At 40.1% G+C, this 12,900-nt stretch overlaps 1 protein-coding gene across 3 annotated transcripts; it reads right to left on the reverse strand.

The window, feature by feature from the left end:
• Window positions 1-1,971: 1,971 nt before the first annotated feature.
• tp53inp2b (tumor protein p53 inducible nuclear protein 2b) lies at window positions 1,972-12,049 on the reverse strand. Of its 3 annotated transcripts, none has more exons than XM_085443889.1 (4): window positions 11,785-12,049; window positions 6,989-7,327; window positions 5,714-5,870; window positions 1,972-5,619 (listed from the first exon to the last, which is right to left on the reverse strand). In XM_085443889.1, the coding sequence occupies exons 2-4, from the start codon at window positions 7,110-7,112 to the stop codon at window positions 5,355-5,357; spliced, it is 546 nt and encodes a 181-aa protein (XP_085300015.1). In that variant the 5' UTR covers window positions 7,113-7,327; window positions 11,785-12,049; the 3' UTR covers window positions 1,972-5,354. The 3 variants fall into 3 exon arrangements, with proteins under 3 accessions (XP_085300015.1, XP_085300013.1, XP_085300012.1); XM_085443887.1 differs by having other exon boundaries at window positions 5,714-6,278; XM_085443886.1 differs by having other exon boundaries at window positions 5,714-6,281.
• Between the last annotated feature and the right edge of the window lie 851 nt (window positions 12,050-12,900).

Below are 12,900 nucleotides of genomic sequence, written 5' to 3' on the forward strand. Positions count from 1 at the left end.
GATTAAAAATATTTGGAGGAAGCTTTGGGGGGCAGGCTCTAACTTGCCATATCATAGAGCTGAGTAATAGCGGAGAACTGTAAAGTCAACAGATGTATGAGTAAGGCACACACATTAAGAGAAATGCGCTCCATACATGTCATAAACAGTGAATGACCGCGAGAAAGAAACCGGAAGTACTCCTGGCCGCTAGGGGGGAGTAATGGGCCCGATGTTGACTGGCAGCAAACCCCTCAGAGGTTAAAACATTGCAGGCGCTGTCCTTGTTAGAACATTCAGGGTCATTGGGTTAGGTTTTGAAACAAGAACATTTTAAGGTACGTGAGGCGCTATCCAAATTAAGCTTCATTTAGATTCTTTTGTTCACTTGTATTTTGCACATTAGTTTGCATTTTTACCAGACAGCAGCAGTCTGTGCTGGATCAGGACAAACACTAGTGGCAGCTTTGAGAAATCCAAATAATAAAAAGTATTTTGGTTTGTTTAAAACAATGAAAAACCCTGCTGTGTGACATAATTATTTTATTTTATTTTTTAAATCCTCGTCAGCCTTTTAAGTTTCCTGCTCAGCTTGGACTAATGTACTCAAAGCTAAGCAAAACAGGACTCCACCCAGTTTCAGTCCACAGACAGTACTCTCTTTAACCACACCTGTCTATTTGCTTGTTCCCTTTTTGCAAACAGTTACATCTGCCTACAAAAAAAACCCTACTTTCATCAGCAGTTAAGACACTTAAAGAACTGCCTATATTCAAATAGGTGTACTTAAAGGTACTTGCTACTTGGTAGCCAGGTCTCAGCAAACTAATGCAAAACAAACACTGTGTTTTTGGTGGGCAGAGAGGAAAACATCATCAATGCCACCAATGAAATTTTCACGTCTAGCTTGCAAATAGAAATTTGATAAAATGTGTATGGTTTTATATTGTTAACAGCAAGCACATGCCAAATATATCCCCTGCTCTCTCTCCAAACAAATACAATGTGTCCATGCTCTCATACGACAATCTTTATAAATTCCACTTTATATATTAAGTGTTATTTCAGCTGCTCTTCTCTATGCTAACACGTTCTTACTTTCAGTTCATATTTATCACTAGATTAGCATACCTTTTTGAGTGTCACTGCCACTGCATGAAACAGAAAAATATACTTAAGGGAAAAAAAGACAAAATCATTAAACAGGCATTAAACAAACTGACCCTCTGTGTTTTGAATATCATAAAAAGTCTTCCCTTCACACACGTCTGGTAAAAGAAAGACTTTAGAAGGAGTGTAGAACAAGTCAAAATGTGGGACATTGTCTCCAGATGTGGGACAGGGGGACAAGGAATAAACATGCTAAAGAGGGACATCTGGTCACCTTAACCCTACACTGTACAATTATTTGGTTAAATACTTCAGCTATAAAATTTTATAATCCAACCAATTTGGATATTTATAATGCCAAGTCATAAGCCATATAGCGGGTGGCTGTAGCTCAGGTGGCAGAGCAGGTCAGCCACTAATCAGAAGGCTGCCTCCTGGCTGCATGCCAAATATGGCATTGGGCAAGATATTAACCCCATGTTTGCCTACTGGTGGTGGTCAGAGGGCCAGTGTCCGGCAGCCTCGCCTCTGTCAGTGTGTCAGTGCGCCCCAGGGCAGCTGCTACAATGTAGCTTGCCATTGCCAGTGTGTGAATGTGTGTGTGAATGGGTGAATGACTGAATGTAGTGTAAAGCGCTTTGGGGGTCCTTAGGGACTGAGTAAAAGCGCTATACAAATGCAGGCCATTTACCATATATAGTTTAATATTCACAATTATTGCGCTTTCAACCAGGTGCTTATGCATTATTCTAAATGTTAGGCTATAAAATAATAACACTGAGTGTTATAATAATAAGTACTACGGCCTTTTTAAGCTTTCCTATATAAGACTGCATTCCAACACCTCTTTTTGCGGTCCCACATGAAAATAATGACACGAGATTCAGGTGTTAACCTGAGCATTTATTGTTGTTATTGTCGTGGGGGGTCTTTTTGGCGGGTTTTCTGAATGGATGTTGGACAACCCATCCGTTGATTTTTGCATAGGTCTTGCCTGTCAGTGGACAACTGTCCGCTTTGGGTGTGGAAAAAAAAAATCAGTACATCACAAAAACCATGCAGAAATAGTGAAAGGCACAATCACCATAGATATCAGATACATCAAATTTTATATGTCTATATCTTTCATTTTCATGGAGGGGAGGGAGGGTGTACTAACTGAGATGTAACATGGGGGGGAAACCCCAAGTGTTTTGAAGCTGCCGTCATATTAGGGCACGACGTAAAACATGTGAAACTCCCCAGACATTCAACGCTTTCATTTAAAAGATTATATTGTCGAACAACTCTTCTAATAACTATATGGGAAAATACAAGCATGTTCTATTGTATTTTTATAGTACATTTCTTTTTTTTTAAAATATATAAACTATATGTCTACTGCCTCATTTTGTCACTATCCACATCCCACATCTGCTATAGGCTCAACACAGTGGGTGCCCACTCCCTCCCCTGCAAGTTTTGAATGACCTTGCCTCCTAAAACCACACATTGCAATAATCACACACAACATACCTAAACATGTTTCCTTTTTACATTTCATTGCTGATAAAGGACAGAAAATAAAAGTAAATGAAATTTGCAGCATCAGAGGTATCTGCGGCGATTTGGCATGCACCCATAATCCACCTGTGATCTCTCATCATTAACCTGTTTTTACTGTTTTCCCCTCAAACAAGATGCTTCCTCTGAGGCACAGTGAGAATAGTAAAAGCCCCTTGGAGAGAGTGTGAAAGCCTAAACAGAGATATCTTGATGTGTATGTGTGCAGGCTCATCACCTCAGATACACCCGCTGCACTTGAGAGACTGACAGGATACATTATAGCCACCCTTAAAGCAGAAACATTTGTAATTTAATAAAATTAAGTAATTTGTAGGATTATTGACAGAAAAAAAGGTTTAGCATGTGACTCAAGAACCACACAGGACATCTATTTTCTCGATGTATCTCAGTCTGTCCTTTTAACACTTCAGTACGGTCATAAGACTGGACCCTCAACAGCATTTACACAGCAGCTGGTGCTGTGTCGAGTGGGCCCTCTGGAGGGCAGTGTTTGCCTATGGCACGTCAACTCTGAGCCTATATCTTTTTTTTCTTTTTTAAATGGTGCATCTCAACAAGGTGACACTGAAAATGGAGCAATGACACCACTTGTGGCCCTCCTGGTTTAAAAAGCGAGCACAGAGATGCGGCAGAGACTGGATTCTCATCAGTCCCGTTGGACACGAGTTCTGAGAGGCTATGACATCTAGCAAAGCATTATAAATTGTTCTGTAATATTTACAAGAAGAAAAAGATGACAGATATTTGTGTCTTTTTCGTAGGATTCAACGGATCGGGACACCTCGCACACAGTCCGGGTCAAAATGAAAAGAAGAAAAAAAAAATGATCACAAAAGGAAAAAACAAAACAAAACAAGCACACGGCACACCGCTAAAACTTTTTGACTCACAAAATGTATGACAGTGCAAACGTACATCCATTTCTCAAATAATTTACAAACATCAGTATACACTTCAGCACCATTGTTTACTATTGTTGTTGAATACATATCAGTAAGCTAGATTTTTAAGTGGACACTGTTAGAGCTGCATGTGCTAATATGAAATATGAGAACCATGAAGGAGATATCAGCAATGCGCTGCGCGTCCATGAGGAAGATGATATTTGTTGAAAGTGTTGAATCTGGGGTGAAGATGCTTGTGTTAGGCTTTAAAAAAAAAAAAAAAGTCCCGTGAAGACAGTGCTTTTATCCATAAAAGGGACAGACGTAAAAATGCTCTCTGTGTTGGTGTTCACATGGATAACATAAGATCACAGCACACACTGTGTAAAAGAATGACTGATGTGTGTGCTGGGCACATTGCTTTAGTTTACAGAGGACACAAATAATGATAATCGTGCTGTTTTATGATCTGCGGGGGGAGAAACGATTATAATGTGTTGACTTTAAAAAGCCCAAATGTCTACTTTCTGTTTATCTGGCAGGGAACAGTTTAGATTTTCTCTCCGGATGGAATCATGCAAACAGAAACAGTCCAATAAAATTACTGTTTACGAGACAAAGTAAGCAGAAAAACACATGACAAAACAAAATAATGAGTTACCACCGATACCGCTCTGCACTTACTATGACCTGCCATACCCTGTAACCCAAAGGCTAGCCTTGGATATTTCCACTGCATTTATAATCCTCACCTTTAATGACTATAGAAGTGCCAACGACAACTATTTGAATATGCAAAAGCAGCAGCTGTACTCTAAAAGCTCTCCAATAAAATGTGATGTTACATTTTAAGGACTCAGGCTGCTCAGAGGGTTACGTTACACTTTCCTGTGAACCTTTCTCGTTAAACCACCTCAGTCTTCATTCAGTTATGTTCCAATTAATCATGTCTTTTTGCTTTACTCTTTAATCTGTTTTGCTCTCGCCATCATCAACTTGCTGTTATCCTTCACAAAGTAAGAAGAGAGAAAATCTCACAACATTTGGTTTCCTCTGATGAAATCGGTTGCTTCATGTTTCCTGGGCTTTGTCGTGTACTTTGCTCATTAGCGCACCAAATTGGAGAGAAACAAATGTCTAGTGAATTTCCTCTCCCCCTCGTCACACACGGTATATCCTTCCACCTCTTCTGAACTATTAAAAAAAAATCATATTTTGATTGAATTCTTTTATCTCTTTAACATAAAGCTTTGAAGACATGATGACTTGTTTTTGGTGTTATAAAGACAAAATCTGTCTTGCATTGTTTCCACTGGAAAAGTCAGAAAACTGTTATTCCAGCCAGAGAAAAATAAACTTCAATTTGAATTTATTGTCTCCAAAATAATTAAATACATTTAACGGAGGTGTATTAGCTGAATTAATCTCTCTAAAATAAAATGCACTGCGGAGGAATGAACTTGGGGAGGCAAGATTGGACAGAAACTTTATAGAAATCAAGTTTTTCGTGCTTTTCAAGCATTATTATTACTACGAATAGCTTCTTTTAAGATTTTAAAGACTTTTTTTGTGGTTTGGATACTGCGTCGGACAATAAGTAGTAAAAAGGTCAACAATATCTACTCAGAGGGTTCGGTTTCATAACACCAGAATGGGAATTGAGCTACCAGGTGAAGTCAGATTATGTCTAAACAACAAAACACTACTGTTATCTTAAGTGCAACGGAAATTAAAAATGCTGTGGTTGACTGCGTTTATTCATGTGTGACTACTAATGCCCTCAGAGTAAACAATGCCCCATGTGCGCTGGGGAGTTTAGTGGCAGAAGTTACGCTTGCTGGGCTGGTGAAGGAAGGTGTTTCTGCTGTGGGCTGTGTGGCGAGGGATCTGCTCCCTGGTGCGGTTTTGGCGTTGGATGCGGTTGCGCCCCAGATGGCGGCGTTCCACTCGGGCTTTGCTACGCTGGACCCTGGCCACTTGGGTGACCTTGGCCAGAGCACCGGCCTGGGCAGCTGCTCCACGGCTCACCCTGGTGGGCATAGTGCCGTGAGTGGCGGGGACCGAAGCTGGTTCAGCCGCTCTGATGGAAAAGAGAGAAAAGATAACATAGTTATGCTGATGCTGGGGAAAAAAGTGGATAAAGGGCAGGTATATTTTTAACCAATCGCTCTCACCTCACGCTGCCCCCCAGGCTAACCATGCTTTCCTCTGCCACTGCAGACAGGTTGCTGTTGGACACCATGGACAGGTTGCTCGGGGAGACGTACACAGACATGCTGGGGTGCTCTATGAGCAAGTCTTCCATCGGGCTGGCCTCTGCAGTGGCTCCCTCTGCAGTGAAACAGGGGGGAGGGGTGACAAACCAGCTCTCATCCATGCAGCCTCTCTCTGAGCCTGCCCTACTGCTACACCCACTGCCCCCACACTCACTCCCAGAGCCTGGGGACATTGACGGCGTGGAGGAGGGCGTGGACAGTCTGACCCGTCTTGGCAGGGTTACGGGTGTAGTAGCACCCATGTCTGATGGGCTGGGACAGGACACAGGGTCTACTAATGCTACTGCACCTTGTGGCCGGCCTTTATGTGTCCTACGACGCTTGTGAGGGGGGTGGGGGACAGGGGCCGGGCATTCAGTCCTTGTACGTGCGTCTTGACGATTTGACAAGTTATTCTCTGGGAATGATTGTGCGATCAGTGGGATTCCTGACTCATCATCAACCTGCATCATGCAGTCAGACTCTTCTGAGCACATGGCAGCGATGAGATGGTTCAGATGAGAGGGGGGTCAGGGTGGGGGAAGATGTTGCACAAGTTATGCAAATGTGGCAGATTTTTCAAAAAGCCATGCAGGTCAAAGAAGGGATCACATACGCACGCACACACATACCAGTGTGAGGAATGTAAGGGTATTTAAAAAAATTGGAGGAAAGGAAGAGGGGGGAGGAGGGGTAAGGAAACATAAAAGAGTCACATCATTAGTTGTGTTGACCCTCTAAAGCTGTGATTATGTCATTGACATAATTTCTGCCTTGACTCTGCTGAGAGGTACTTTTATGTTATGTTGTTTGCTTGGCTTCTTCTGAGCAGGCATTAAAGCACATTCTCATACTTTAAAATAGTCTTTGTCATGATCAAGATCATAAACAAAGTGGAAGGAGATGCATGTTCACAGGTAGCTATGTGTTTCCGCCATTTGACGGACAACACAACCTTTGGCATGGCAGCCATATGGATGAGCGGCAGTGTAGCTGAGCCACGCCCTTATCATAATACTTCACCCCATCTCATCATCCCACTGTTGTTATCACTACACTTCATATATTAGTCAGTATCATAAACATGCACAGCAGCACACAAAGCATAATTTGACTATTTCCTCACTTTTGATGTAGCTTTTAAAATAACCATCCCTTCAACACAAGCCCAGCACAATGCTCTCTCTGACTCACCAGGCAGATTGACAATCATCCATCCCTCCTCGTCGGCCTCAGTCATACATGGGTTGGGTCCCTTCAGCTCAGCTACCACCTCTTCCACCTCCCCAAACAGCAGGTTGCTAAGACGCTGAAACATTGTCAAGTGTTGACGACTCTGGTGCTTTTGTTGTGGTGCACAAAGAAAAAGCTGTAGCTGCCTTTTTGAATTTCTTGTCGGTTGCTATTTTACGCTGTTCTTTGATTATTTTTTTCCCCAACTTGAAGCCTCTTGCTGGACCTTGTTTTGACAAACAGGTGTGGACAGGCTTCTGTAGTGCAAATATAAGGTTTCACTTGGTTTGGAGCAAAGGCCTGAGGGAGAGGGAGAGAGGAAAAAGGGGATAATTAGTTGCAATGAAAAGATGAAACATACATTAGATAAAGAGAGTAAGAAACAAAAGAGGTCAGGATTATTTAAAAATGCAATGCAGTCATTGTTTTTAGCGTGAACTCAAACCTTAGTGGCATTAAAAGTGTTGCTCTTTTTAAAAAAATTACTATTATTATTTTGAACATTAACGTGTTAATTAGAAGAGGTGGGAATCTTATAATGAGTTTATAAAACAACAGGGCTTTTTTGAAAAAACAAACAAACTTCAACACCACTCACTTTAAACACTTTATATCTTAACACTTCTGAAAGGTCACAGAAAACTGAAAAAAAATGTTTTGACCACTTGGGGGCTGCACATCAACACTGTGCCTGTCATTCATTTGGCATCTTACTTCTGGCTGCTGTGTTTTTGGTTGCCATGCACCCCTGAGGGAATATTTGGCCTTAGCAGCTAAACATCTCCTCATATTTCCAAGATAGTTGCTAATTTTGCCTGCCTGTCCAGGTAAATGTGTTAATGAATGCGTTTTTTTTTTTAACAGTTACTGCAGTAATAGTAGATGAAACTAAACAAAAGGACAAATACTTGAAAGATGCTGAAATATTTTTTAGAGCTGAGAACGATCGAATAATAATTACAGGTTTGTTACTACAAGCAATCTCGTGCAGTGATTTCCAAAATGTGGGTCGGGCCCCCCTAGTGGACTGTGAAGGTACTGCGAAGTTACATAAGAAACAGGAGTTAATGAGTTAATCAGCAAGCCAGTGTGTAATAACTACACTGCCCTCCCCTATTAGGTCAAGAAAACCAATCAACTCTCAGTTTCTAGACAGATGGGCAGAGCACAGAAGAAGAAGAAGAAGAAGAAGAAGATTTTGGTATTCATCTAAAACCAAGTAAATATAGGGCCAGTATTACTGATATCAGTATCAATACTGATACTTTTAACCTATAAAGGCAGCTTATGTAGGGGAGAGCAGTGTGTCATGGTTTGTGAGTTGAATCAACATTCATTTGCATTTCTGTGCAAATTTGAATGAAGACTTTTCATTGTAATTTATTGTGGTTGTGATTAATTATTAGCTAATAAAACAAAACAGACCTTTCGGCTTTTCGTGTATTTAGAAATTATTAATTTTGAAATAATTCATTATTTAACACAATTAAGAAGGCAACATAGTGAAACAAAGTATCTGTCCAGTGTTGGTATCCACCTCTAGAAAAAGGTAGGCAAAACTAAAAAAAGGTATATTTACAAAGAGCCACACTCTTACAAAACCAAGTAATGTGTGTGCACACATGTGAAAGATGCAAAGAAAACCAGAAACATTGTGACAGCAGGTGCTGAGGCCAAAGGACGAGGATGTGAACTACACGTGAACACACTGGTGTAATGTTAACCTGAAGTTTAGCTTATGTGACAACGCTCTGCATGTTCGAAGGTTGAGTTTTATTTAAACTGAGTATATAGGGCAAAGAGACCCAAGAGATCACAGAGTTCAATACGCTCTGCAACTGTCTGACACAGTTATTTTTGTTTGTGAATTCAAGGTTAGTGTTTATTTACTAAAGGAGAGGTTCGATATCAGGCCATAGCCTATTTAAGTAATCATCACATTCAACCACAGTCTCATTTGCCCCAGAAATCTCATTGACTATAATGTAAAGTGTATGAAGCTGAACTTTCTCACTAAATAAATGAGAAGGTTAGTAAAGATAAGGTGAAAGACAAGGATTTATAGAGCAAAGAGTCATGGGAGCAGATATGCATGGATGCATGATGGGTTTCTGTCCTTATTTGGAGAATCACCATGATAACGGAGCAAAAAAGGGAAGACACATCCTAATTGCAGTCATACAGAGCATGCTTGTGGGATTGCTGATGTCAGGTGCTTGAAGTGATACGATAAGATATGAGATAAATCAAGTGAAGCAGTAACTGGTGCAAAAAGAAAAAAAGCTAAACCTTATAAGCCTTTTCTTTAAATGATGAAAGCTATTTAACTTGTTATATATATAATTAAGTTACTGTCATACACTCATTCTCTTTTAAATTTATTCAGTTAAGTTATTGTCTTGTGTTGTGTTGTCTTATTTGTGTTGTGTTTTGTTGTGCATAGTGCCGATGCAGGACAGTTTCCAATGTTGTTGTACTATTGTACTAGGTATGACTGTGCAATGACAATAAAGACTTGTCTTTCTTATCTCTTATCTCTTAATTAAAAAAAGATCTGGGTTGCATGACCTGTTTTTTAGATCTTGTGAGAAAAAAAACATTCAGTCACTAAACAATGACTATGAAATGTTTTTGAGGAACTGTCTTTCAGCTGATGCGGTGCAGTGCATACCTCAGCACAAAGATTAATGCATTCCTTGACTAATAAAGCATTAAGTCATGGGACTATGACAAGTAAATTCTGATAAACAATGTTTTTCAGGCCTCAGTGCTGCTTTGCATAAGGTGGAGAGGAGATCCGCACAATAAACACCCAACATGGACTCGTAAGAAGCACTTCCCTGACCATTTTGTTAGCTTGCCAACTGAGAGCTACTGATTGGCCTTATAGGTACTGACACTGCCAAAAGGGCCCAAAGAAACAATGATAGCTAATGACCAGATGATGTATGTTTTGTGGAAACCTTGTCAAATCCACCCATTAACACAATGACAAAGATTCATGATGCTGACTGTTTTGTAAAAAAGCAGAAAGATATGCGTTATCTGAAAGTTAAAAGCAATAAAAGTGACTCTCACTCATTACATTTTCCCTTTCTTTTTCTTTATTATCACTGCTTGTAGCTGAGCATATGTACAGTACAGTAGGAAATAGAGCTGATTGAATATTTCTTGTGAGGTAAATAATATTTTCATAACACATTTTGTTTTTTCTATTTTAGGATACCTTATCTGGCCAGGGACAGCAGGTGACATTTGGCCCTCTAGGGTAACTGTAGCCCATTTATAGTTTATATGATCACTGATGCTGTTAGATAATAAGGAGACCTTACAGGTCAAAAGGAACAATATATATATATATATATATATATATATATATATATATATATATATATATATATATATATATATATATATTATTCATGCCTATATATATATATATATTATTCATGCCTATATATATATATATATATATATATATATATATATATATATATATATATATATATATAGGCATGAATAATGCAGAAGAAAGCCTTCTTACATGTTGAACAGGAAGTTTTGTGGATTTGTTAAAATGTGGCAGTAACACAACAGTATATATTTAATATGTTCCGGATGTATAGGCAGCTCTATTGATTGAGGTTTTTTATTTTATTTATTTCATAAGAGGAGTGGGCGGGGCTCCCGAGAAGTAAAAACAAGCTGCGTCTGACGTCACGCCACTGACACTGACGGAGAGGCTCCAGCCTATTTTGCGACCGGAGGAAAAAAGAAAATCGGTCAGAATAACAAACAGGGGAAAAATATCAAGATTTTCTGATCGCGTGTTTGCAGTCGACATGGTTTTCGTGTTTGATCTGCATTTTGCAACACGGTACCGAAAAACCATCCGTGTGAGAGCGGCTGCTGTTGTCGACGGCTGTCGTCTGGACTTGAAACGCTTATGAAAAAAATATGCAGCGGTGTTTACGTTTCCAACACAAAGAATAGGCTCTTCATGTAAAATAAAACATCGACCTCGATGCCAGAGCATCGACGAGCCCAGAGAAGACGCGACTTTCTGCGCAGGGTATCCAGGTTAAACATGAATTATCCGTATAAGCTCTGGCTACAGCTGAGGGGTCAAAGCAATGACAGTTGTGGCTCAGCAACACTGCACGAAAGACAGGAGAAAAGAGGCTCCTGAATACACAGCGAGTCGGTTATTTGACAGAGCAGCTCAGGTTAGGCCTGGTGTATTTTTAGTGGAAATCAAAACCTAAAAAGGTCGACCTGCAACAAATACATCAACATCCGCCATCGACTCCACACCAGCATTTGATGCAGTTTGCAAAACAACGACTGCTGGCGTCCTATAGGATTAATCTATATGCAGGCTGGTGTCATTTCTGCAGATGCAGGACGTCGAATCGACCCAACTAAGGCTGTTTATTTGGGCCTATAACATACTGCTTCCCCATCTATTCATGTCCTATTAACAGGTCATTTCATAGTATAAGAAAAAACACACACTCAAAGGCAGGCCAAGACAAAGGGATGCAATTCAATAATAAGAATCTCTATGATTCACGACAGCTGATATGTAATGGGTATTTTTTTATGAATAACCTTAAAAGGAAAGCAGCAGGTTCAATTGCAAAGATGTAGGTTAGTCTGATGCCTCTTTATAAGCACAGTTAGACACAAAACACACCGAGCGTTTAATCTGGAAAAAGAAATAGAGATAAAAAAATACAGAAAATGAAATAGCTTACCTGCCCTTGCAGTGTTATTCAAGTTGTAAACGAGATCTCACACACAGTAGAAACGACAACTCTTAAAGCATAGCTTTAGATAGCCTTTATGTGAGGTAGTTAGAACACCATTATATAAAAATAAAAGGCTTTCTTCTTAGAAGAAGGGCTTCGTGTAAAAATGTTTACACGGACGTTTTCAGATCATAACATCTGCAGCTTTCCCCTCCTTTCCTCTAGTTTTTACGCTGCAGATTTTCCTGTTTATTGCTGCCTCCAGCTGATCCTCGGATCAGAATGTAGAGCGTACAAAACAGCTGATTGTGAGATCACTCAGAGCCACGCCTATCACCCCGCCCACGCCAAAGAAAGCGGCCAATCAGAATATTACACCCGATGCAAGCCGGTCTACTTGGTGACAGGGTGGGGGCTGGGCAAGATGAGCCGTAAACCTGCACCCAGATGGAAAGGGTGACTTCACTGGGAATCTGAACTCTAATCAGCTTCCACGAACAGCATCCGTGGTTTTTGAAAGCTTGGCTGGGGGGAGGTAAACTGACTCTGGGTCTGTTTTCACACGTCTTTAATATAGGACTAGGAAAAAGTAGGATGTAGAAATGAAAGTATTTAAACTATCAAGAGAATGAGAAAGAGGAATCTGATGCAACAAACCGGTTATGTCACCATCTGAATGGAATTTGAACCACAGACACAACATGTTTGCAATAACTTTGTGTGATCCAGTTTTAGTGAGGCCTTTGCAGTTAATTTTTAACATATTAGGGGCCCAAATGTGATATGAGGTGAAATCCTATAAACAAGATATTTAAAATATGAAACAGTATCATTTCCGGTGTAGTTTTTACTTCTACTCATATGCTGGATGCTGGACAACACTGACAACAGCAATCTCCTTTGCATGTTTTCCCCTGAGGGTGACTTATTTACTAAAACCTCAAATATTCAAATCATTTAATAGCCGCAGTTTACATCATGTTAATTTTTTCTTGTCAGGTGATGCTGGTGGTTTTACTTTACATTTCAATAGTAAATAAACCTCATTCTCTTCCCCTTCACCTTTTTTTTTTTTTCATTCCACTAGTGGGGACGACTTTTGCTTTTCAGCCTATATCGGCC

Source organism: Copadichromis virginalis, linkage group LG20, assembly GCF_057382275.1.
Source record: "Copadichromis virginalis isolate Kocher_CV1m ecotype Utaka linkage group LG20, C_Virginalis_male_GT1.1, whole genome shotgun sequence".
NCBI lineage: Eukaryota > Metazoa > Chordata > Actinopteri > Cichliformes > Cichlidae > Copadichromis > Copadichromis virginalis.

Coding starts and splice junctions, on each gene's coding strand:
- tp53inp2b (XM_085443886.1), bottom strand. CDS start 7,112: ATGTTTCAGCGTCTTAGCAACCTGCTGTTTGGGGAGGTGGAAGAGGTG. Junction 6,282..6,988: donor GATGATTGTCAATCTGCCTG/GTGAGTCAGAGA, acceptor CCATGTGCTCAG/AAGAGTCTGACTGCATGATG. Junction 5,620..5,713: donor AGCCTGGGGGGCAGCGTGAG/GTGAGAGCGATT, acceptor CTTTTCCATCAG/AGCGGCTGAACCAGCTTCGG.